The sequence below is a fragment of the Salvelinus alpinus genome, chromosome 13 (genome assembly GCF_045679555.1).
Source record: "Salvelinus alpinus chromosome 13, SLU_Salpinus.1, whole genome shotgun sequence".
Classification (NCBI taxonomy): Eukaryota; Metazoa; Chordata; class Actinopteri; order Salmoniformes; family Salmonidae; genus Salvelinus; species Salvelinus alpinus.
Window position 1 is genome coordinate 49,567,984 of NC_092098.1, and position 22,553 is coordinate 49,590,536.

Genomic DNA, 22,553 nt, shown 5'->3' on the forward strand with positions numbered 1-22,553 from the left:
ACAATACTAAATGTTTGGATCCAACAGCTCAATAAATGATCTATTACCATGAGCCAAATACAAGGTAATTTTGAAGAACAAAAAAGCCTGTTGTCATTCAACTGGCTTATAATGGTTTAGGCTACTTCAACATATAAGTCGAGTGGACTAGTTGTGCATTCAAAATGTTAGGATTTCAAAGCCCTCAAAATACAGAATGGACTTGGAGCAAACACTAAGTGACACAACAGAATTTGGGATACCTATTCACAGCCCAGATATCCTAACTGATTGAACTTTATATATCCTGCAAAGCAGTTACCAGGACAACATAACAGGCCATTATGCAACTTTGAAATTAAATAACACAGAGAGACAGTGCTGCTGTTTGTCTGTAGCCTTCAGACACAACCGTGAAGTTGTCGAAATTATATTGTATGTTGTTCACAACAATAAGCCTGGATAATATGTGATGCCTCCTCTAAATTTCGATTTGGCAGTCAGTTAAATGTCTTGCACTCAAACAATATCCTTCATTGCCTTCTACTATAAAAAAAAAAATATTACCTTACCAAAAAGACTATTAGAACCACCCATGTCTCTGCCACCTGCAAAATCTTGTTCATTATTTGTCTGTCTTCTTAACACTTTTGGCTGTAGAGGAGTAAAGAAACCTGATCTGTTCTGGAGAACGGTAGCTGTCTGTTTAACACCAGTATATCATGTCCCCTCTGTCCCCGCTTTTTCTAATCATACCTACAGTACAGTCAAGTGTGACAATGTATCATGAACTTACCCAAGCTTGTTTGGGAGATATGATCACTGACCTGCATCTTCTCCTCCATCTACTGGTGAAAATAGATGCATTGCATTTCTGGGTACTCTTATCCTGGGCTCTGTGGACAGACATACAAGAGGGATAAGAAAATGCTTGTATTAATGCACCTTTATGAAGAGGACTGGCCAGCCATCAGAGCATGGTTCCTCTCTAGGTTTCTTCCCTCTCTGGAGTTTTCCCTAGCCAATTGCTCCTGCGTTGTTTATTCTTTAGGGTTTTAGGTTGGGTATCTGTAAAGCACTTTGTGACAACTGCTGATATAAAAAAGGCTCTATAAAATATATTTTATTGATTGGCTAGAAAAGTAAAACAGTGAATTCTCACTTACAAAATTCCTAAAATGCTTGATAATCAAGGTGAAATAAAGATGTTTAACATCTAAATAAACTACAATTACCGCATGCCCATTTAGAGAAACAGTATAATCAAAACCGACCAAAGTTAATTACATGATTCCGGTTTACTAGTTTGAAACAGGCTTAGGCCTACAGTAAAACATATTGACTAAGTTGTACACAAATATCCCAGTTGTCACTTTCTACAGTGCTACAGTGTTTCCACAGAGCTTATAGTCGCTGACTGATTAAAAAAATTAAAAATTAAAAGTTGCTGAAAATGTGTTAGGAGGGCACTCTCAATAAACTGCTTAGTCCTAAAAGTCATCAAATCCTCGACAAACACGACATGAATACTTACATTTGAAAGTTATTATTGCAGATTAATCAGTGTGGTCATCGGAATGGAATCCATGGTTGTGGTCCTGATGTATGGAGGATCAAACCTGCCATATTTATAAATAAATACATGCACCCATAAATACATGAATAAATAAATGCACATATAAATAGATACATAAATAAATGAATGCACACATAAATACATCATTCATTATTTCAATAATAAATCAAATTTTCATTAATTTATATTATTTCTTCATTTATTTATTTATGTATTTATTCCTCTAATATGATAATGAGGGGGTGTCAAGCAAACATATATGGGTAGTATCTAACACACCATTGGGTAGAACACTTTCCTGCAGTCAAATGACCAAATCGCCCTCTAGTGGCTTCATGGGTGAAATGTTATTCATATTTTTCATAATTTCCTTATTAATCAGCATAAAAAATTGAAACATCTGGTGTTTCTATATCAAACCTTTTGTTATATTTCAGTCTTCTGTTTTTGCTTTGTCATTATGGGGTATTGTGTGTATATTGATGAGGGGGGGGGGGGACTATTTAATCCGTTTTAGAATAAGGCTGTAACATTGCAAAATGTGGAAAAAGTCAAGGGGTCTGAATACTTTCCGAATGCACTGTATGTCTTAACGATGAATGTGGTACAAGAGTTGATGTTATTAGATGGGTTACATCCTGCCTGGAGCTCACACTGGCTTCTAACTCGATTGCATATATGTGTGAATGTAATGTAATGAATGATTCTACTGTTGAAAGTGATCATTTCCCAATTTCGTGTACCATAAACTTTGATGTTACTATTCCAGATTTTTATTTAACCTTTATTTAACTAGGCAAGTCAGTTAAGAACAAATTCGTATTTAAAATGACGGCCTAGGAACAGTGGGTTAACTGCCTTGTTCAGGGGCAGAACGGCAGATTTTTTACCTTGTCAGCTCGGGGATTCGATCTAGCAACCTTTCGGTTACTGGACCAACGCTACCTGCCGCCCCTACACTCAAACCCTACACTCTAACCACTAGGCTACCTGCCGCCCCTACACTCTAACCACTAGGCTACCTGCCGCCCCTACACTCAAACCCTACACTCTAACCACTAGGCTACCTGCCGCCCCTACACTCTAACCACTAGGCTACCTGCCGCCCCTACACTCTAACCACTAGGCTACCTGCCGCCCCCAGATAGAGTACCATTTAGAAGATGGTGATTTCATAAAGCAGACTGGGAAAAGTTTGGTGAGCATTACTTTAAGTCTGTTGGACAGTTTGTCTTTAGAGAGGCCGGGTTGATGTATGTGCTGCTTTCTGTGACCTCTGATTTTGAGTGCTGCGAATGTATATGTGCCAGTGAGTGAAGTGGGTGAGAAAAGGAAGGTGGTTCCTTGGTGGACTGAAGAGTGCACTGCGGCTATACGAGAACTAAATAGGGTTTACAGAGTGTTGCGTGCAAATATGACTTCTGAAAATCTAGTTGATTTTCAAAGGAAGAGAGCTTTAGTACGTATGGTCATTAAGTCTGTCAAGAGAAATGCATGGAGACAGTTCTGCTCTACAATAGGCAAGGGCACTGAGCTGGGGGATGTATGCTCTATGTTGAAGAAGAGGACTGGAAGATGCTCGACTTCCAGTTTTGGTTATGGATCAAAAAATGTCCGGGATCTGATAAAGAAAAAACTGACTTGTTGGTGGAGACATTTGCTAGCATACATGGTGAGGTGACTTTGGATGATGTATATAAGCAATGCAGGTGTGAGATTTTAAATGCTTATGTTAATGTGTATAAGAAAAGGGATACTGTTGACTCTTCTTTGGATGCTGGTTTTACCATACATGAGATGTGTTCAGCCTTAATAGGCTGTGTATATACAGCCCTTAGGTCGTGATCAGTTGTGCTACGCAATGTTTAAGCATCTACCTGATGAGGTCATACATGTTCCCCTTGGATTATTTAATATGATTTGGAGTGAGGGGGGTTATATCTTGTGGTTGGAAACATGCAGTAATATTACCTTATGTAAAGCCTGGTAAGAACTCTTCATGGTGCATTTATTTATTTCACCTTTATTTAACCAGGTAGGCCAGTTGAGAACAAGTTCTCATTTACAACTGCGACCTGGCCAAGAGAAAGCAAAGCAATGCGGCAAAAACAACAACACAGAGTTACACATAAACAAACGTACAGTCAATAACACAATAGAAAAATCTATGTACAGTGTGTGCAAATGTAGAAGAGTAGGGAGGTAAGGCAATAAATAGGCCACAGAGGTGAAATAATTACAATTTAGCATTAACACTGAAGTGATAGATGTGCAGATGATGATGTGCAAGTAGAGATACTGGGGTGCAAAAGAGCAAGAAGATAAATAACAATATGGGGATGAGGTAGTTGGGTGTGCTCTTTACAGATTGGCTGTGTACAGGTACAGTGATCAGTAAGCTGCTCTGACAGCTGATGCTTAAAGTTAGAGAGGGAGATATAAGTCTCCAGCTTCAGTAATTTTTGCAATTCGTTCCAGTCATTGGCAGCAGCGAACTGGAAGGAAAGGCGGCCAAAGCAAGTGTTGGCTTTGGGGTTGACCAGTGAAATACACCCGCTGGAGTGCGTGCTACGGGTGGGTGTTGCTATGGTGACCAGTGAGCTGAGATAAGGCGGGGCTTTACCTAGCAAAGATTTATAGATGACCTGGAGCCAGTGGGTTTGGCGATGAATATGTAACGAGTGTAACCGATGTGAAATGGCTAGCTGGTTAGCGATGGTGCGCGCTAATAGCATTTCAATCGGTGACGTCACTCGCTCTGAGACGTTGAAATAGTTGTTCCCCTTGCCCTGCAAGGGCCGCAGCTTTTGTGGTGCGATGGGTAATGATGCTTCAAGGGTGGCTGTTGTCGATGTGTGCAGAGGGTCCCTGGTTCGAGCTCAGGTAGGGGTGAAGAGAGGGACGGAAGCTATACTGTTACACGAGGACCAGCCAACGAGAGCATAAAGGTTGCAGTGGTGGGTAGTATGTGGGGCTTTGGTGACAAAATGGATGGCACTGTGAAAGCAAACTGGATGTAGTCTGAGTAGAGTGTTGGAGGCTATTTTGTAAATGACATTGCCGAAGTCAAGGATCGGTAGGATAGTCAGTTTTACGAGGGTATGTTTGGCGGCATGACTGAAGGAGGCTTTGTTGCGAAATAGGAAGCCGAATCTAGATTTAATTTTGGATTGGAGATGCTTAATGTGAGTATGGAAAGAGAGTTTACAGTCTTGCCAGACACCTAGGTATTTATAGTTGTTCACATATTCTAACTCAGAACCGTCCAGAGTAGTGATGCTAGTCGGGCGGGCGGGTGCGGGCAGCAATCACTAGCATTTAAAAGCAGTTGGAGGCCACGGAGGGAGTGTTGTATGGCATTGAAGCTCGTTTGGAGATTTGTTAACACAGTGTCCAAAGAAGGGCCAGATGTATACAGAATGGTGTCATCTGCGTAGAGGTGGATCAGAGAATCACCAGCAGCAAGAGCGACATCATTGATATATACAGAGAAAAGTGTCGGCCCGAGAATTGAACCCTGTGGCACCCCCATAGAGACTGCCAGAGGTCCAGACAACAGGCCCTCCAATTTGACACACTGAACTCTGTCTGAGAAGTAGTTGGTGAACCAGGCGAGGCACTCATTTGAGAAACCAAGGCTGTTAGAATTATAGTATGCTCAGATTCTCTGTCTGGATTAAATAGTTGATCATCTGGTAAATCTAATAGGTGTGATCTACTATTGGAGGTATTAATGTTATTATGGAGAATTGAGAGAATATGTGTATTAGTGAGATTCTGTTGGGTCCCAGCACATTCGGGTGTGGAAGGGAATGAAATTGTAGACCAGTTAGCTAAAAGAGCTTTGAAACAAGATATAATTGATATTAATGTTCCACTGAGCAGAGGTGAGGACAAATGTAAGATCAGAGCCATTTTGATAGATGTGTGGCAGAAGAGATGGGACTCTGAGCCCAAGGGCCAGCATTTATATGCCTCACAAAGAAAGGTGGAGAAAGATTGAAAGGTCAGATTAGGAAGGAAGAGGTGTTGTTTGCTCGATTGCGCTTAGAACATTTTACATTGAACATGTCATTACATCTGGTTGGCAGCATGTGAATGGTTTGTGTCTGGAGTGTATGGTCGATGAAATATAGCATGTGTTGCTATATTGTTGTAAGTATTGTATCGTTACAGTCTGTTGAAGAGAGGGAAAGTGTAGGATCATTGAGGTTGGACGGGGTTGGAAGGTTTTTTTGGGATGGGGAGGGTCTATTAGAAGTTAGTAGGGCTCTTTATTACTTTCTTATAAGTACTAAATTAGGTAGGAGGATTTATAAATTATTATTATTATTTTCAAGCAAAGTGTAAGGGAGTTATACTCCAGTAAAGTAGGTGGCGGTAATGTAACATTTATTGGATGCCAACCGCAGTTAAACCTAATCAAAGAAGATGAAGAAGAAGAATTGTAAACCGTGATTGATCACACACTCCAGCACAGTAGGTGGTGGCATGCACCTTTAACGTTTGTTTGCGTACTGCTGTTATATCGAAGAAGAAGAACTGCACCGGCGCTGTCGTTATTTATTGAAAATAAATAGCTAGCTAATTCTCTCACCTCGCAATATTAACATTTGTCATTTTGTAATCCAAGTAATCCATGACGGAGCCTCAGGCAGCACTGTTACTCAGGAGACAGCTGGCAGGTAATTTATAAACTGGTGGCTAACGTCAACTAATTTAACGTTACCTAATTATAAACGTTATTTTTCGCTTGTCGGGTTGCTATGCTAGCTAACGTTAGCTAATCCATCTCATTTGGCCCACTTGCGGCACATGTAATCTTTGTTTCGGCTTTTACTTTATCGATCTAGCTACTATCGTGTATATGGTGTGAGATGTCACATATTGGCATACTTCGTTTTGATAGTTGAATATAGCGAGTCAAATAAAATATGTGGTCTAAGCCCCCTGTTGTACCAACGTTACTAGCCAACAAGCTAAATCTAACGTTAGCTAACCAGTGGTAGCGAACTAACGTTAGTTGGCAGTAATTTAGCTAGCATTGCTACAATATTTTCTATCTTTCCACCAAGTTTGGGGTAATATTTAGTCGTTCGGTGGCTAGCCATCCAAATGTATGTTGGGGGTAACGTCCACGTTGTTTAAAGATAAAATTGTTATTGTTGACGCGAAATGGTTCAACTTTAGCTAGCTAACTAGATAGCAAGCTAAACGTAACGTGTAATATACTATCCCTTTGTTTTGAACGTGATGTCGATTGCTAGCTAACGTTAGCAGACACACGTCAACTGCCAGTTGGTGGTCATTGGACAACTGTCAGCTTGATTTTAAATTAAGCAAGGGCCGTGCAGGAGTTTAACTGAACCACACTTATTTTTCCCTTCATGCAGAACAAATTGTCTCTTGACTGTAAAGCAGCATAATGTCTAGTCAACTAGGCATGGCATAATCCCAGCACACCACCTATTTCCATGATTAGCGGCTCGCTAACTACCTCAAATAACCGAGGTGCCAGGTGTACGTTCAGAGAAATGTACCTAGCTAGCCTAATATGGCTGTATCTGTCAAACTTAAATGACCTATTCAGAGTGATAGATACCATGTTATATCGTTCGATTTTTTTTTTTTATGTTGAAGGGGGATATGAAATCAATTGTGTACAATAGCCCATGATTTCACCATGATATCTTATTTCCTTTTTCATACACATGTAAAAGTTACAGACATGCATAAACAAACACTGCTGCTCCTAGCCAAGTAAAATTAAACTCCACGATGTACTTGACTTCAACGAAGTTGAGCGGAGACGAGTGTGTGGACTGTATCTCCGACTACATCGAGTCGCCGAAGGTCGAAACTTAAACCCTTACCTTGTACATATGTTGGTACTCCGTAGCGGTGTGCCTTAATTTGTTTGCTGTGATCCATACTTTTCATTAAACGTTCATAAAATACAACCACCGTCTGTTTCCTCGTATCGACTGACAGCGACTGGATGTAGTCTGAGGTACACTGTATCGTTGAGTTTTACTTGGCTATGCTGCACCTTGCCAAGGTTTCTCAGCTGAGGGAGAAAAGCCCCATGTGGCTGTGTTCCAGAGGCCTTCGCTGGCCCTAAACATGATCGCCAGGGTTGCTGTTCAAAGGGGATGTACTACTTCAGAACGTACACTACCAGTCAAAAGTTTGAACACAACTACTCATTCAAGGGTTTTAGTTTGGACTATTTTCTACAAATATTAAAAATAATAGTGAAGACATAAAAACAATCAATTAACACAACGAACCATGTAGTAACCCCAAAAAAGTGTTAAATCAAACTATATGTATATTTGAGATTCTTCAAAGTAGCCACCCTTTGCCTTGATGACAGCTTTGCACACTCTTGACATTCTCTCAACCAGCTTCACGAGGAATGCTTTTCCAGCAGTCTTGAAGTAGTTCCCACATATGCTGAGCACTTGTTGACTGCTTTTCCTGCTTTTCACTCTGTGGTCCAACTCATCCCAAACCATCTCAATTGAGTTGAGATCGGGTGATTGCGGATGCAATCTGATGCAGCACTCATCACTCTCCTTCTTGGGCAAATAGCCCTTACACAGCCTGCAGGTGTGTTGGGTCATTGTCCTGTTGAAAAACAAATGATAGTCCCACTAAGCACAAACCAGATGGGATGGCGTATGACTGCAGAATGCTGTAGTAGCCATGCTGGTTAAGTGTGCCTTGAATTCTAAATAAATCACAGACGGTGTCACCAGCAAAGCACCATCACACCTCCTCCTTCATGTCTCATGGTGGGAACCACACATGTGGAGATCATCCATTCACCTACTCTGCGACTCACAAAGACACAGCGGTTGGAACCAAAAATCTCAAAATTGGACTCCTCAAACCAAAGGACAGATTTCCACCGGTCTAATGTTCATTGCTTGTCCTTTTAGTAGTTGTGTTTTTTTGCACCAATTTGACCATTAAGGCCTGATTCACAGAGTTTCCTCTGAACAGTTGATGTGTCTTACTTGAACTCTGAAGCATTTATTTGGGCTGCAATCTGAGTTGTATTTAACTCTAATGAACTTATCCTGCAGCAGAGGTAACTCTGGGTCTTCCTTTCCTGTGGCGGTCCTCATGAGTCAGTTTCATCATAGCGCTTGATGGTTTTTGCGACTTCACTTGAAGAAACTTTAAAAGTTCTTAATGTTTCACATTGACTGACCTTCATGTCTTAAAGTAATGATGGACTGTTGTTTCTCTTTGCTTATTTGAGCTGTTCTTGCCATAATATGGACTTGGTCTGTTTCCAAATAGGTCTCCTGTATACCACCCCTACCTTGTCACAACACAACTGATTGGCTCAAACGCATTAAGAAGGAAATAAATTCCACAAATGAACAAGGGGCGCCTGTTAATTGAGATGCTTTCCAGGTGACTACCTCATGAAGCTGGTTGAGAGAATGCCAAGAGTGTGCAAAGCTGTCATCAAGGCAAATGGTGGCTATTTTGGAGAATCTCAAATACAAAATGTATTTTATATAACACTTTTTTGGGTTACTACATGATTCCATATGTGTTATTTCATAGTTTTGATGTCTTCACTATTATTCTATAATGTAGAAAATAGTAAAAATAAAGATAAACCCTTGAATGAGTAGGTGTTTCCAAACTTTTGACAAGTACTGTATATACACCCTGGATTGCTGATGCTATGTATTGGCTGTTGATTGGCTTTGAAGCCACCAGTCAGCCATATTGTGTAGACGTTAATAAATGCATTACTATAGCTTAAAAAAAATTGAGTGCCAGGATGGCTGCCCTTTTGGCTTCAATACAGCGCCCCCTGTCAGTCCAGGGTTTATACACATGATTGGTACTACATCAGTTTCCCTTTGACTCCTCGCTCACCCCCATTAACAGCAGTAGTCGTAGTCACTCACCACCATTAACAGCAGTCCTAGTAATAGTCGCTCACCCCCCCAGTAACAGCAGTCGTAGTAATAGTCGCTCACCCCCCCAGTAACAGCAGTCGTAGTAATAGTCGCTCACCCCCCAGTAACAGCAGTCGTAGTAATAGTCGCCCACCCCCCAGTAACAGCAGTCGTAGTAATAGTCGCTCACCCCCCCAGTAACAGCAGTCGTAGTAATAGTCGCTCACCCCCCAGTAACAGCAGTCGTAGTAATAGTCGCCCACCCCCCCAGTAACAGCAGTCGTAGTAATAGTCGCCCACCCCCCAGTAACAGCAGTCGTAGTAATAGTCGCCCACCCCCCCAGTAACAGCAGTCGTAGTAATAGTCGCCCACCCCCCAGTAACGGCAGTCGTAGTAATAGTCGCCCATCCCCCAGTAACAGCAGTCGTAGTAATAGTCGCTCACCCCCCAGTAACAGCAGTCGTAGTAATAGTCGCCCACCCCCCAGTAACAGCAGTCGTAGTAATAGTCGCTCACCCCCCCAGTAACAGCAGTCGTAGTAATAGTCGCCCACCCCCCAGTAACAGCAGTCGTAGAAATAGTCGCTCACCCCCCAGTAACAGCAGTCGTAGTAATAGTCGCCCACCCCCCAGTAACAGCAGTCGTAGTAATAGTCGCCCACCCCCCCAGTAACAGCAGTCGTAGTAATAGTCGCTCACCCCCCAGTAACAGCAGTCGTAGTAATAGTCGCCCACCCCCCAGTAACAGCAGTCGTAGTAATAGTCGCCCACCCCCCAGTAACAGCAGTGGTCACTGTTTACTGCTCTGCTTTGAGGTGAAGGTGGAGCTGAGCAAGCCCTGATCAAGTTAGTGTTTATGAATAATTGCTGTATTTAGAATGCTTGACTAGTTACTTACACAATAAGAGGTGTGTTATTGGACCCATTTTAATATGCCCTCTTTAGGTTGACTTCACTGTTGAGATGGTTGTTTCGTGAGGAAATGAAATAGTTGAAATCCACATACCAAGTTGATTCTTTTAGGACCAGAGCCCAGGATGTGACAGATGGGTACAGTTTGACTGTGCTGGTGTTTCAGCACAGCAGGAGACGGGCTGCCACAGCAACAGCACATCTAAACCACAGTGAACTTCTGAGTTCAGTTTAAACTGCTACTTAGGAAGCTGTTTATTTGGTTTAATGGGCACTTTATAGGGATATCACTTTTTATATAAAATTAAAAAAAATATTAGGGTTAAGGATGATTTGTGGAATATAAGATTTATGTTCACAGAGGAACATTTTCAGTCTGAGAAGGCTGACTCCAGCATTTCCACATACTGATTAGTGAGATGGATGTCTCACTTTATTGACTGGATAGAGTTGAAAAGTCAAACATCACGGTAGAACGGCACTGTCAAACATCACCGTAGGACGGCACTGTCAAACATCACCGTAGGACGGCACTGTCAAACATCACCGTAGGACGGCACTGTCAAACATCACCGTAGGACGGCACTGTCAAACATCACCGTAGGACGGCACTGTCAAACATCACCGTAGGACGGCACTGTCAAACATCACCGTAGGACGGCACTGTCAAACATCACCGTAGGACGGCACTGTCAAACATCACCGTAGGACGGCACTGTCAAACATCACCGTAGGACGGCACTGTCAAACATCACCGTAGGACGGCACTGTCAAACATCACCGTAGGACGGCACTGTCAAACATCACCGTAGGACGGCACTGTCAAACATCACCGTAGGACGGCACTGTCAAACATCACCGTAGGACGGCACTGTCAAACATCACCGTAGGACGGCACTGTCAAACATCACCGTAGGACGGCACTGTCAAACATCACCGTAGGACGGCACTGTCAAACATCACCGTAGAACGGCACTGTCAAACATCACCGTAGAACGGCACTGTCAAACATCACCGTAGAACGGCACTGTCAAACATCACCGTAGGACGGCACTGTCAAACATCACCGTAGAACGGCACTGTCAAACATCACGGTAGAACGGCACTGTCAAACATCACGGTAGAACGGCACTGTCAAACATCACCGTAGAACGGCACTGTCAAACATCACCGTAGGACGGCACTGTCAAACATCACCGTAGAACGGCACTGTCAAACATCACCGTAGAACGGCACTGTCAAACATCACCGTAGAACGGCACTGTCAAACATCACCGTAGGACGGCACTGTCAAACATCACCGTAGAACGCCACTGTCAAACATCACCGTAGAACGGCACTGTCAAACATCACCGTAGAGACACTACTATTTTTTGTTGTTGTGTATTTCAGATGGAAAAAACTGTTAATGTTTTCTCTTGATTTCCCAGAGCTGAATAAGAACCCAGTGGAGGGATTCTCGGCAGGTTTGATAGACGATAACGACCTCTACAGATGGGAAGTCTTAATAATCGGCCCACCAGACACATGCTAGTAAGTCTGCCAGCCCAGTTCCACTCTGATTTTGCTGTGTTGATGAGACAGCTGGGGAGTATTTGGATGTGGGGATGTATTTTAGTGGTGCGCGGTTCAGCTATTGCTAATAACCCATCTGTCATCTCTGCTTCAATCTCGATGCAAAGACGTTTAGGGACCAGGGAGAAAATGCAGTAGGCCTAACTCCCCATAACCATGGGGACTGCGGGTTATGAGTCAACCCGGGCACCACTAATGTATTTGTCATGTACAACAGTTGTCTGTCAAAATTTCTGGATCTTACCAACCCCTGCTATTTGACCATAACGACAGGCATTTCTCTCTGCCTTCCTGTTCACAGTGAAGGTGGTGTGTTCAAAGCACATCTCACGTTTCCCAAAGACTACCCTCTCAGGCCACCTAAAATGACATTTATCACAGATATATGGCACCCTAATGGTACGTATGGGTCAATTGTACTGGGTATGTTTTTTTTTCTTTCTCAGAAGTGTTAGTACCTTTTTTGGGGGGGGGTCTGATTTACTGTTTGGGAAATGTCAGCTATCCCTCTGGAGGATCAGTTGTGTTTCTCAGTAAAGTAAAGATTTTTTTTGGAATGCACCAAAATCCTTGTTTACACACACACATAAATAAATGGATGTGTTCCATTGAAACCTTTTCATGTAACAAGTCTAATTTCATGTCTCTTGTCCTGTTTGCAGTTGACAAGAACGGTGACGTATGTATATCTATTTTACACGAGCCTGGTGAGGATAAGTACGGCTATGAGAAGCCTGAGGAGCGTTGGCTACCCATCCACACAGTGGAAACCATCATGATTAGTGTTATCTCTATGTTGGCAGACCCGAACGGAGACTCGCCTGCCAATGTCGACGCTGCAGTGAGTCTCATTTTCACCTGAGGGGCCAAATCACTGGTTTAAGCTCACACGGATTAGTTCTTTATACATAGACAATCAGGGGATTGTTGTTTGGGACAAAAGGAGTAAATGGTGATTTCTATTCTGTCTCTTTAGTGTACAGAATTCTGAATGTTCCAGGTTCTCAAACATCAAATTTGCCTTTTTGTGGAGAGCACAACTGTGTCATCTTTGAACTTAAATGTTTTTGCACCTTTGATTTCCCCTGCAGAAAGAGTGGAGGGAAGACCGACATGGGGAATTCAAAAGAAAAGTGGCCCGTTGTGTAAGAAAGAGCCAAGAGACTGCCTTTGAGTGAATTTTATCAAGCTGCTTCTAGCTTCACTTTTTCAGGGTAAGAATAGTGGACTTTGGTCTTTTACAAGCCATGTCTTGTAATTTTGAAGAGGTCCCAATGCTATTATACTGCATCTCTGAGTCACTTATCCAACTGTTCACACTTTGTTCATACCTGTTGGATTTTCTGAAAGACACTATACTGGAAGTGTATTACAGTATATCAATATGTTCTAAGTTTCAAGTTCTTGTCTTCCACAGGTCTCCAATTTGAGAAACAACATGGCACTGTTTTCCTGCACTCTGCCAGGCTCGTCTTCATTGCATTTGGCAGAAACCGTCTGGCAACAATAGGCTGCAATAGAACTTAACAGCTGTTACCACATGCTGACCGAAAACCGCCACGCAAGTGCCAACTCAAAAACAACAAAACAGAAGATGAATAACACGTTTTTTGAAGTCTATGAACTTTTCAGGAAGAGATTGTAAAGACCTGTATATAGCACAGACCTACAACTGGATAATATATCAACTGTTCCTACCCATCCAGCAAGACACATAGTACCAAATAAGTAGTGCTTCTGTAGGTAGAATTTGAGCCCTGTAAGTTATTGAAGTTTTTAGTCCTCTTCCCCATTCAACATCCACTCTAGTGTGTATTTGTATAGGTATGTTACAGGTTGCTTTGATGGACAGGAAGCCTTGAAGAAGGCAGAATGGTAAGAATGCGTTGCTGTTGTAGAATCCCACTGTTGGAGAACAGCGGCGTTTGGTTCTAGAATGACCGGAGTATCAGGCCAAAATGGCAGAGGGTGCACTAAAATAGACACATCATGTAGCATGCTTGTCATGATGGGTTCCTTCACCCTTAGCACTTCAGGAAAATTTGCTGTAAGTCACAGTTTAAAAAAATATATAAGGTTATAGAGGCAAGTCTTTATTTGGGATTTTAACACCATTATGAACTCCCCCTACCGTGTACCCCGAATTGATCACATACCCCATTTGTCAAGTTCTGGTGTGTTTCTTTGGAGATGAACATGGCCATTACAAGTCATGCATTCACAAATTGAGCTCATAGTTAGGTTTTTAATTATACATTTTTCAAAAGTGCCTCCTATTAAATTGCTTGGCAATTGCACCCTGTATTGAACCAGAGTTAGTTTCAGAGAAGTCAGAGAAATTGTTAACTGCTTAAGTGTTATTTTATAACCCTTCACACCAGTACAATGTATAATCAAAAATATTGGTAACCATTTGGTGTAGCAATAACCTTCCCCAGGTGTGTGGTGTACGGTCTTATATTTGTTTTAATATTCTGATGAGATTTAGGGTGGCGTGGGGAGCTATTTGTCCTAGATTCACCTTGATGAAGCAGATTAATTTACAACGCTTGATTTCCTTTGTGTGGTGTCCTAGGTAGGATTTGTTATGCATGCTTTAACATTAGGTTTCCATGCTGGTAGTGTCTGGGTTTTGATTTAAAATGTATGTTTGTGCCATGTTTTATTTTCCCTTCCTCTTCTCCCTGAACCTCGATTTCCCCTGGTGTATTATTTTATTCTGGCTCTGATGGACTATTACAGTTTACTTGCCTAATGTACAAAGACAAAATACTGATGTATATTTTTCATGTTATGAAAATTGTCACCTTGTGTAGTGAGTTATTTTAAAATATGATTCCCCTCCAATAATTGTTGGGGTGTTTTCTTTTAATGAAAATGATATGTACAATGTTTTGTCATATTATCAGACATGTACTTCTTTGTTACACATGATCTTACTGCCTAGCATGTTCTCATGTGTATCTGTATCATGTGGTGTCTGAATCCCTAGGTCAGGGTATCCCAAACTTGGTCCTCCCTCCCCCCCAGTTCTAAACAGCTGATTCAGGACAGAGTTTGTGAAACCCTGCCTGAGGTGAAACATACACTACATGACTAAAAGTATGTGGACACCTGCTCGACAAACATCTCATTCAAAAATCATGGCCATTAATATGGAGTTGGTCCACCCCATTTGCTGCTATACCAGCCTCCATTCTTCTGGGAAGGCTTTCCACTAGATGTGGAAAATTGCTGCGAGGACTTGCTTCCATTCAGCCACAAGAGCATTAGTGAAGTCGGGCACTGATGTTGGGCGATGATTAGGCCTGGCTCGCAGTCGGAAACTCCAATTCATCCCAAAGGTTTTCGATGGAGTTGAGGTCAGGGCTCTGTGTAGGCCAGTCAAGTTCTTCTACATCAATCTCGACAAACCAATTCTGCATGGACCTTGCTTTGTTGATGGGGGTGCATTGTTATGCTTAAATAGGAAAAAGACCTTCCCCAAACTGTTGCCACAAAGTTGGAAGAACAGAATTGTTTAGAATGTTAAGATCTTCCTTCACTTGAACTAAGGGGCCTAGCCAAACCATGAAAAACAGGTCCAAACCATTATTCGTCCTCCACCAAACTTTACCGTTTGCACTATGTATTCGGGCAGGTAGCGCTCTCCTGGCATCTGCCAAACCCAGATTTGTTTGTCGGACTGCCAGATGGCGAAGTGTGATTCATCACTCCAGAGAATGCGTTTCTACTGTTCCAGAGTCCAATGGTGGCAAGCCTTACACCACTCCAGCCGACGCTTGCCATTGCGCATGGTGATTTTGGACTTGTGTGTGGCTGCTCGGCCATGGAAACCCAATTCACGAAGCTCCATATTAACAGTTCTTGTGCTGACATTGCCTCCAATGTAGTGAGTTTTGCTACTGAGTACAGATGATTTTTACGAGCTTCAGCATTCGGCGATCCCGTTCTGTGAGCTTGTGTGGCCTACCACTTCGCAGCTGAGCCGTGGTTGCTCCTAGACGTTTCCACTTCACAATAACAGCACTTACAGTTGACCGGGGCAGCTCTAGCAGGGCAGACATTTGACGAACTGACTATGATGGTGCCACGTTGAAAGTCACAGCTCTTCAGTTAGGCCGTTCTACTGCCACTGTTTGTCTACGGAGATTGCATGGCGGTGTGCTCAATTTTATACATCTATCAGCAACAGGTGTGGCTGAAATAGCCGAATCCACTAATTTGAAGGGGTGTCTACATACTTTTGTATATATAGTGTATCATGTAGTTCTCACACAACACATTAAGCTAGATTTAGCAAGTATCCATGACTCATTGTTATCCATTAACAATTGAATACTGTCACTTGGCACAAAGGTGTGAATAGTGTGTGTGTGTGTGTTAGTAGTTTCTCATATTCAGAAGAAAGCCAAGTGGCACTTTTACACACCATGTGAGGTGTTGTGATTGCCACAGACTTATTCCCTTTCCCCACATGAACTGCTGGCCAGGCAGAGATCTCAGAAAAGCAGGTTTCAGGGATCTGTGCCAAGAACAGGCTCCAGTCTAGACAATGCAAGTACCACTTAACCTTATGCCCAGCAAATGTCTCACGCTTTTCAACCAATCACAAATTATTATGAAGATCATTCGTAATAACATGTAGGTATAGCTAAACACAAGTACCTAATGCATGCATTCCCATAAATCTGAACAAGTGGAATTGATCTGAAACAATATGCAAGGTAGATTTGTATTATTTCACAATGCATATCAGTCAAAGATGCCAGTTACTTTTTAAGGCAACTTTGGAAAGATGCTGGTACACCTGTCGAATAGAGAATTTACTGTCACCGCCCAATTTCGGCTTTGTGATCTCGCGATAGCAAACCAAAAGCCACGGAACCATCATGGCTGAAGGTATGTGACTGATTTGTTGAACATTTTTACGCCCTTTCTTTATTAGAATCGAATTAAATGCATTATTTGAATGGCTATACTGTATTTGATTTAATTGGGATTTGTAATGTTATAAAACATAGACGACTGTCTCCCCTTCGTCTTGTACAGTTAGTTGCTAATTTTCACTTGCAACTGACTAGCTAGTCGGGTTCTACTATATCTGTTCGGGTGGCATGTTGTTGGGTTGGGCGGAGAAGGCAACTAACGTTGGCTAGTTTAGCAGGCTAGCCACTTAATTCGCCGGGTGGTTGGACTCAATGAACGGGATTGGTAACTAAAGAAAGCAGAATTTGCTAACGCAGAATGCATAAGGAAGGTGATTATTACACGCGATCATTTAGCTAACGTTAGTATTTTTGTTGATTTAGTAACTTAGCAAATCGACCGAGTATGGGTTCATTTTTATGATGAGCATTACGTTACAATGTACCGTTAGTTAGCTAGCCAGCTCGCTAGCTAACTTTGGCTACAGTACCATGCTAGATGGTTAAATTAAACATTGTAACCAAATGCAAAATTGCTGTTGTGTTATTGAGCACGTATTTTTATTGTAACTAGCGAAAATGTTTGGGTATTTGACGGGTGTGATATATCAATTTGACTTCAGTCAAGATGATTTGGTTACTCGGCAACAAATATGCTTGCTTTGACAGCACTGTCAGTGCCTCGATCATGTGTTGTTTAGATGTGACTACAGCCAGTTTAAACATTTTTTACATTCAGCTGTGTGTGGTTGCAACCTCATCGAAGAGTGAATGTAGAGTAGGCTTACAGTACTAGCTTGCTACTCGGTATAAATTATAATGATAAACCAGTTGGTGTGTGTGCTGCCTTTTAACTGTTGCATGCATTGATTTCGTTTAGTATTTCCCACATTTTTTCAAGGCAGTCAATCATTTCTCACTAGCTAGATTGCGTAAGCTTGTCACTCTTCCATTGTGGTCCCAAGTGCTTTGGACACTTAGAGAAAGCTATATTTTTATTGGTCCTATAAAGTTTATTTTAAAGATGTCTAAAAGTGCTGAGTTGGAAGGTAAGAAGCTTATAACATGCACAACATTGGTAATCATATCCTCCCTTTTCAAAATGAATGGAACATTGTGAATGAAGTGTGACAATAAGTTGCACTGTGGTAATATATGTGACTCAGAAACAGTTTTTCGTTAAACAGCTCAGCCTATCTTGCTGTTGCAGCAGTGATCCTTTCCTGTGGCCGTTGGTCAGGTGGTACTGGCAGCCGTCCCTTCCCCATGACAATAGCCCAATGACTGTATATGAAGCTATAGCCAGTCAGCTAGTTAACCCTCTGACCCGTGGGAGGGCAAAGTTATGTGCTGCCTCAGCTTTCAGTCTTCACTCAAATGTAAGCAGAAATGGGAAGGAAATGGGAGCGGGAAGTTATGTGCAGTCCTGGGTTGAGTGGGCTCTGACACGTAATAAGCCTGAAAGAGAAACATCCCCAGGAACCTGCCTTGAGAAATACTAGGCATCCTTGAAACAATACAACCCTGATTTGGGTTACTATAGCAAGAGAAAATTAGACTGGTTGTTTTTACTGTTTGGTTGTACAATGTCTATTTTTGTTAATTTCATAATCTGGACAAACAACACAAAGCATTGTGAGACAGAATGTGCTTAATGCAACTCTAATCCAGCATAAGGCCTAGCTCTTTACTAGCTTCCTTGTTCTCTTCACCTCCTCCATTTGCCTCTCTACCTCTCCCCTCACTCCGTCTCTTCCCTCTCTCTGTGACAGAGGAGGTGGCCAAGCTGCAGAAGCACCTAGCCCTGCTGAGGCAGGAGTATGTGAAGATGCAGCAGAAGCTGGCTGACACAGAGAGGCGCTGTGCCGTGCTGGCTGCTCAAACTTCTGGCCAGGGCTCCACCAACACCTTCGGAACCGGGGCAGGAGACACCTTCATCAGCCGTCTGCTGGACATCGTGGCCCAGCTCTACCAGCAGAACCAGTACAGGTGAGGGGAACAGGAGGGGAGAGGTGTGATATAATGTATGCAGCAACATGTGCTGTTGCCGTGGTTACAGTCAGAAAGAGGGCCTGCTGGTTTCCCCCCCCCTCCTTTTTCTTGATGTGGAAAAGCCAAGAAATTGAAAAATTGCACTTGATGTGATATTCATTGTTTTATTAATTGATGTCATATTCATTGTTCAATGACACCCCAATGATCAATTATTTCCAGTGGTTATACCAAGGTCTAAGATTCTATGATTCACAGCTTTCTACAGAAATCCTGGGGAAATATATGCAATACCTAGTTACTGTAGTTATGGACATGGGCTATATTCTTTCTCACTTATGTTGTGACTGTTGCCGTGTTTGTAGTGATCTGAAGGTGAGGGTTGGAGAGATGACACTCAACGCTCACAAGTTTGTACTGGCTGCTCGCAGTGATGCCTGGAGCCTGGCCAACCTGGCCTCCACCTCAGAACTGGACCTGTCTGGTGAGTTGAGCACCCTCCCTGCTGTCACACTACCGGTCACAATGGCCCAGAATGTACCCCCCCAAAAAAGATGAGTCCACTGTTTTCACCGTTTTTGGAAAATGCACTACAAACTGTCTTCCAACAACTGCATTAAAAGCAGTTTATTGATAGTGTAGCTATAGTTAAGTAAAGTTATATTTCATTCCACTCTGGGTCGTTAACACTGTCTTCGACCATGCTGGGTGTTCCAGATGCCAAACCGGAGGTTGCCATGGCAATGTTGCGCTGGGCCTATACAGACAACCTGGAGCTCAGCGAGGACGATGCCTTCCTCATCGACCTGATGAAGCTGGCCAACCGCTTCCAACTGCAGCTGCTTCGAGAGAGGTAGGCAGGGGCTGCCTGACACACACGTACTGTCCGTGTTTGAGAGAATCAATCTCTGCTCAGTCGCTGATGACCTTGCCTCGTAGATGACTACTCGTTACGGTTTGTAGATTAGTTGGTGACTGCACTGTTACCGACTGTCATCTAAAACTCAGTCCCTCTATGCTCTTTGTGTTTTCCTATCCTCTAGGCTATGAATGCAGTGTACAATATCTCCCATTGACATCAATGTCCTCAAATATTGCTTTTGTTCTCTTGGAAAAGGTGTGAGAAAGGGGTGATGTCATCGGTGAACGTGAGAAACTGTATCCGGTTCTACCAGACGGCTGAGGAGCTGGATGCCACAACTCTCATGAACTACTGTGGAGAGATCATCGCCAGCCACTGGGTGAGTCTCCGCTGTTCAACTGACTGTCCGCTGTTCAACTGACTGTCCGCTGTTCAACTGACTGTCCGCTGTTCAACTGACTTTCCGCTGTTCAACTGACTGTCCACTGTTCAACTGACTGTTCACTGTTATTAGCTAGCTAGCTAATAAATGTACTGAGTAAGAGCAAACGTAGCTAGCTAATACAGCCTGATAATACCAGTGATGGTGTAGACCTAAATCAGCATGTTGTTTGTGCAACAGTATCTTCCAAATCAAAGAAGAATATGTTAGCTATATGAATGAAGTAGATAAGAGAACATGCAATGTAGCCAAAGCTTATAGAGTCCCCTCGGAATCACTTATCAACACTTTAGTTCCTACCCTGTCACATTAACTCGTCCCTGGCATTTTAATTCGTTGTCATCTCAAACAACACTGTATTCAAAGTGCCCACTATTATATTCTAACTATGTAATTAGAATAGTCATTCTATTTCCATGATTCCAACAGTTTTGCTCTAATTCACAAGTCAAATCACAATTGCAACATTTGGTTAAAAAGAAGTCCTAGATTATTTGCCCATATCGTGCAGCCCTACGTGGCAGTGTGGAAAATATCTCAATTGAGCAGTGGTGTAAAGTACTTAAGTAAAAATATATATTTTTTTAATATCTGTACTTTACTATTTTTTTTGACAACTTATACTTTTACTTCACTGCATTCCTAAAGACAATACAGTACTTTTTACTCCATACATTTTCCCTGACACCTAAAAGTACTCGTTACATTTTGAATGCTTAGCAGGACAGGAAAATTGTCCAATTCACACACTTGTCAAGAGAACATCCCTGGTCATTTACTGCCTCTGATCTGGAGGACTCACTAAACACACACGCTTTGTTTGTAAATTATGTCTGAGTGTTGGAGTGTGCCCCTGGCTATCTGTAAATGATGTCTGAGTGTTGGAGTGTTCCCCTGGCTATCCGTAATGATGTCTGAGTGTTGGAGTGTTCCCCTGACTATCCGTAATGATGTCTGAGTGTTGGAGTGTTCCCCTGGCTATCCGTAATGATGTCTGAGTGTTGGAGTGTTCCCCTGACTATCCGTAATGATGTCTGAGTGTTGGAGTGTGCCCCTGGCTATCCGTAATGATGTCTGAGTGTTGGAGTGTTCCCCTGACTATCCGTAATGATGTCTGAGTGTTGGAGTGTTCCCCTGGCTATCCGTAATGATGTCTGAGTGTTGGAGTGTGCCCCTGGCTATCTGTAAATGATGTCTGAGTGTTGGAGTGTTCCCCTGACTATCCGTAATGATGTCTGAGTGTTGGAGTGTGCCCCTGGCTATCCGTAAATAAAAAGAGAATGGTGCCGTCTGGTTTGCTTAATATAAGGAATTTGATATAATTTATACTTTTGATACTTAAGTACATTTTATCAATTACATTTACTTTTGATACTTAAGTATATTCAAAACGAAATATTTTTTGGCTTTTACTCAAGTAGTATTTTACTGGGTGACTTACTTGAGTAATTTTCTGTTAACGTATCTTTACTTTTACTCAAGTATGACAATTGGTTACTTTTTCCACCACTGCAATTGAGTGTAGGAAATGCAGAAATGATAAAAGTGTTGAAATTTGTTTTGGTTGAAGGTGAATTGAACAGTATAAAACAATCAGAATGGAGAGACTCATTGAAACCACTTAGAATGTATGTTTCCACCCTAGGATCACTCACTACTCATAAAGCACCCTAGGATCACTCACTACTCATAAAGCACCCTGGGATCACTCACTACTCATAAAGCACCCTGGGATCACTCACTACTCATAAAGCACCCTGGGATCACTCACTACTCATAAAGCACCCTGGGATCACTCACTACTCATAAAGCACCCTGGGATCACTCACTACTCATAAAGCACCCTGGGATCACTCACTACTCATAAAGCATCCTAGGATCACTCACTACTCATAAAGCACCCTGGGATCACTCACTACTCATAAAGCATCCTAGGATCACTCACTACTCATAAAGCACCCTGGGATCACTCACTACTCATAAAGCACCCTAGGATCACTCACTACTCATAAAGCAAATGTAGAGCTTTTATTATTCAAAAACTAAAAATCCTGTCAAATACCGTCCATTTTTTTTGTATTTAAAAAAATACTGTGGTATAATATTTTGGCTATATCGCCCAGCCCTACTTTCACCTGGTCTATGTCATGGAAAGAGCAGGTGTTCATAATGTTTAGTGCACTGTGTATATATCTTTATAAAAAATGTACATCATATTTTGGGCCACTGCTGCTAAATGAATATAGGATAAACACTACACTGACTATCCCAACTGTAGACAGGATTATACTGTCACCTTAACTGTCCTTTACCTTGTCTAAAGATAAATATATTTTAAAACGCCTTCAATGGAATAGAT

General features: G+C 42.2%; 2 protein-coding genes and 1 long non-coding RNA gene across 4 annotated transcripts in view; 2 read left to right on the top strand and 1 right to left on the bottom strand.

The window, feature by feature from the left end:
* Positions 1–309: 309 nt before the first annotated feature.
* On the bottom strand, positions 310–7,674 carry LOC139537858 (uncharacterized). The gene is made up of 3 exons (XR_011667609.1): positions 7,429–7,674; positions 1,514–1,598; positions 310–875 (listed from the first exon to the last, which is right to left on the bottom strand). It is a non-coding gene; the product is annotated as an uncharacterized lncRNA (long non-coding RNA).
* Positions 5,997–14,817, top strand: LOC139537857 (ubiquitin-conjugating enzyme E2 G1-like). The gene is made up of 6 exons (XM_071339709.1): positions 5,997–6,240; positions 11,826–11,928; positions 12,272–12,369; positions 12,633–12,811; positions 13,062–13,184; positions 13,388–14,817. The coding sequence occupies exons 1-5, from the start codon at positions 6,195–6,197 to the stop codon at positions 13,146–13,148; spliced, it is 513 nt and encodes a 170-aa protein (XP_071195810.1). The 5' UTR covers positions 5,997–6,194; the 3' UTR covers positions 13,149–13,184; positions 13,388–14,817.
* A 146-nt stretch (positions 14,818–14,963) lies between these two features.
* Positions 14,964–22,553, top strand: part of LOC139537855 (rabankyrin-5-like) — a 37,359-nt gene continuing 29,769 nt past the window's right edge. Inside the window, exons 1-5 of one of the 2 annotated variants that reach the window (XM_071339706.1) lie at positions 14,964–16,872; positions 18,671–18,887; positions 19,256–19,374; positions 19,608–19,743; positions 20,008–20,131. In XM_071339706.1, the coding sequence (XP_071195807.1) occupies positions 16,863–16,872; positions 18,671–18,887; positions 19,256–19,374; positions 19,608–19,743; positions 20,008–20,131 (606 nt within the window). In that variant the 5' untranslated portion in view covers positions 14,964–16,862. Of the gene's footprint in view, positions 16,873–16,914; positions 17,231–18,670; positions 18,888–19,255; positions 19,375–19,607; positions 19,744–20,007; positions 20,132–22,553 lie in introns of those variants that run through there. The other variant, XM_071339705.1, reaches the window with a different exon arrangement.

Bases quoted from the DNA above. Each gene is read 5' to 3' on its own strand.
- LOC139537857 (XM_071339709.1), top strand. From the start codon at position 6,195: ATGACGGAGCCTCAGGCAGCACTGTTACTCAGGAGACAGCTGGCAG. The intron at 6,241-11,825 runs GTAATTTATAAA...TTGATTTCCCAG, and splicing joins ACTCAGGAGACAGCTGGCAG to AGCTGAATAAGAACCCAGTG. The intron at 11,929-12,271 runs GTAAGTCTGCCA...TCCTGTTCACAG, and splicing joins GGCCCACCAGACACATGCTA to TGAAGGTGGTGTGTTCAAAG.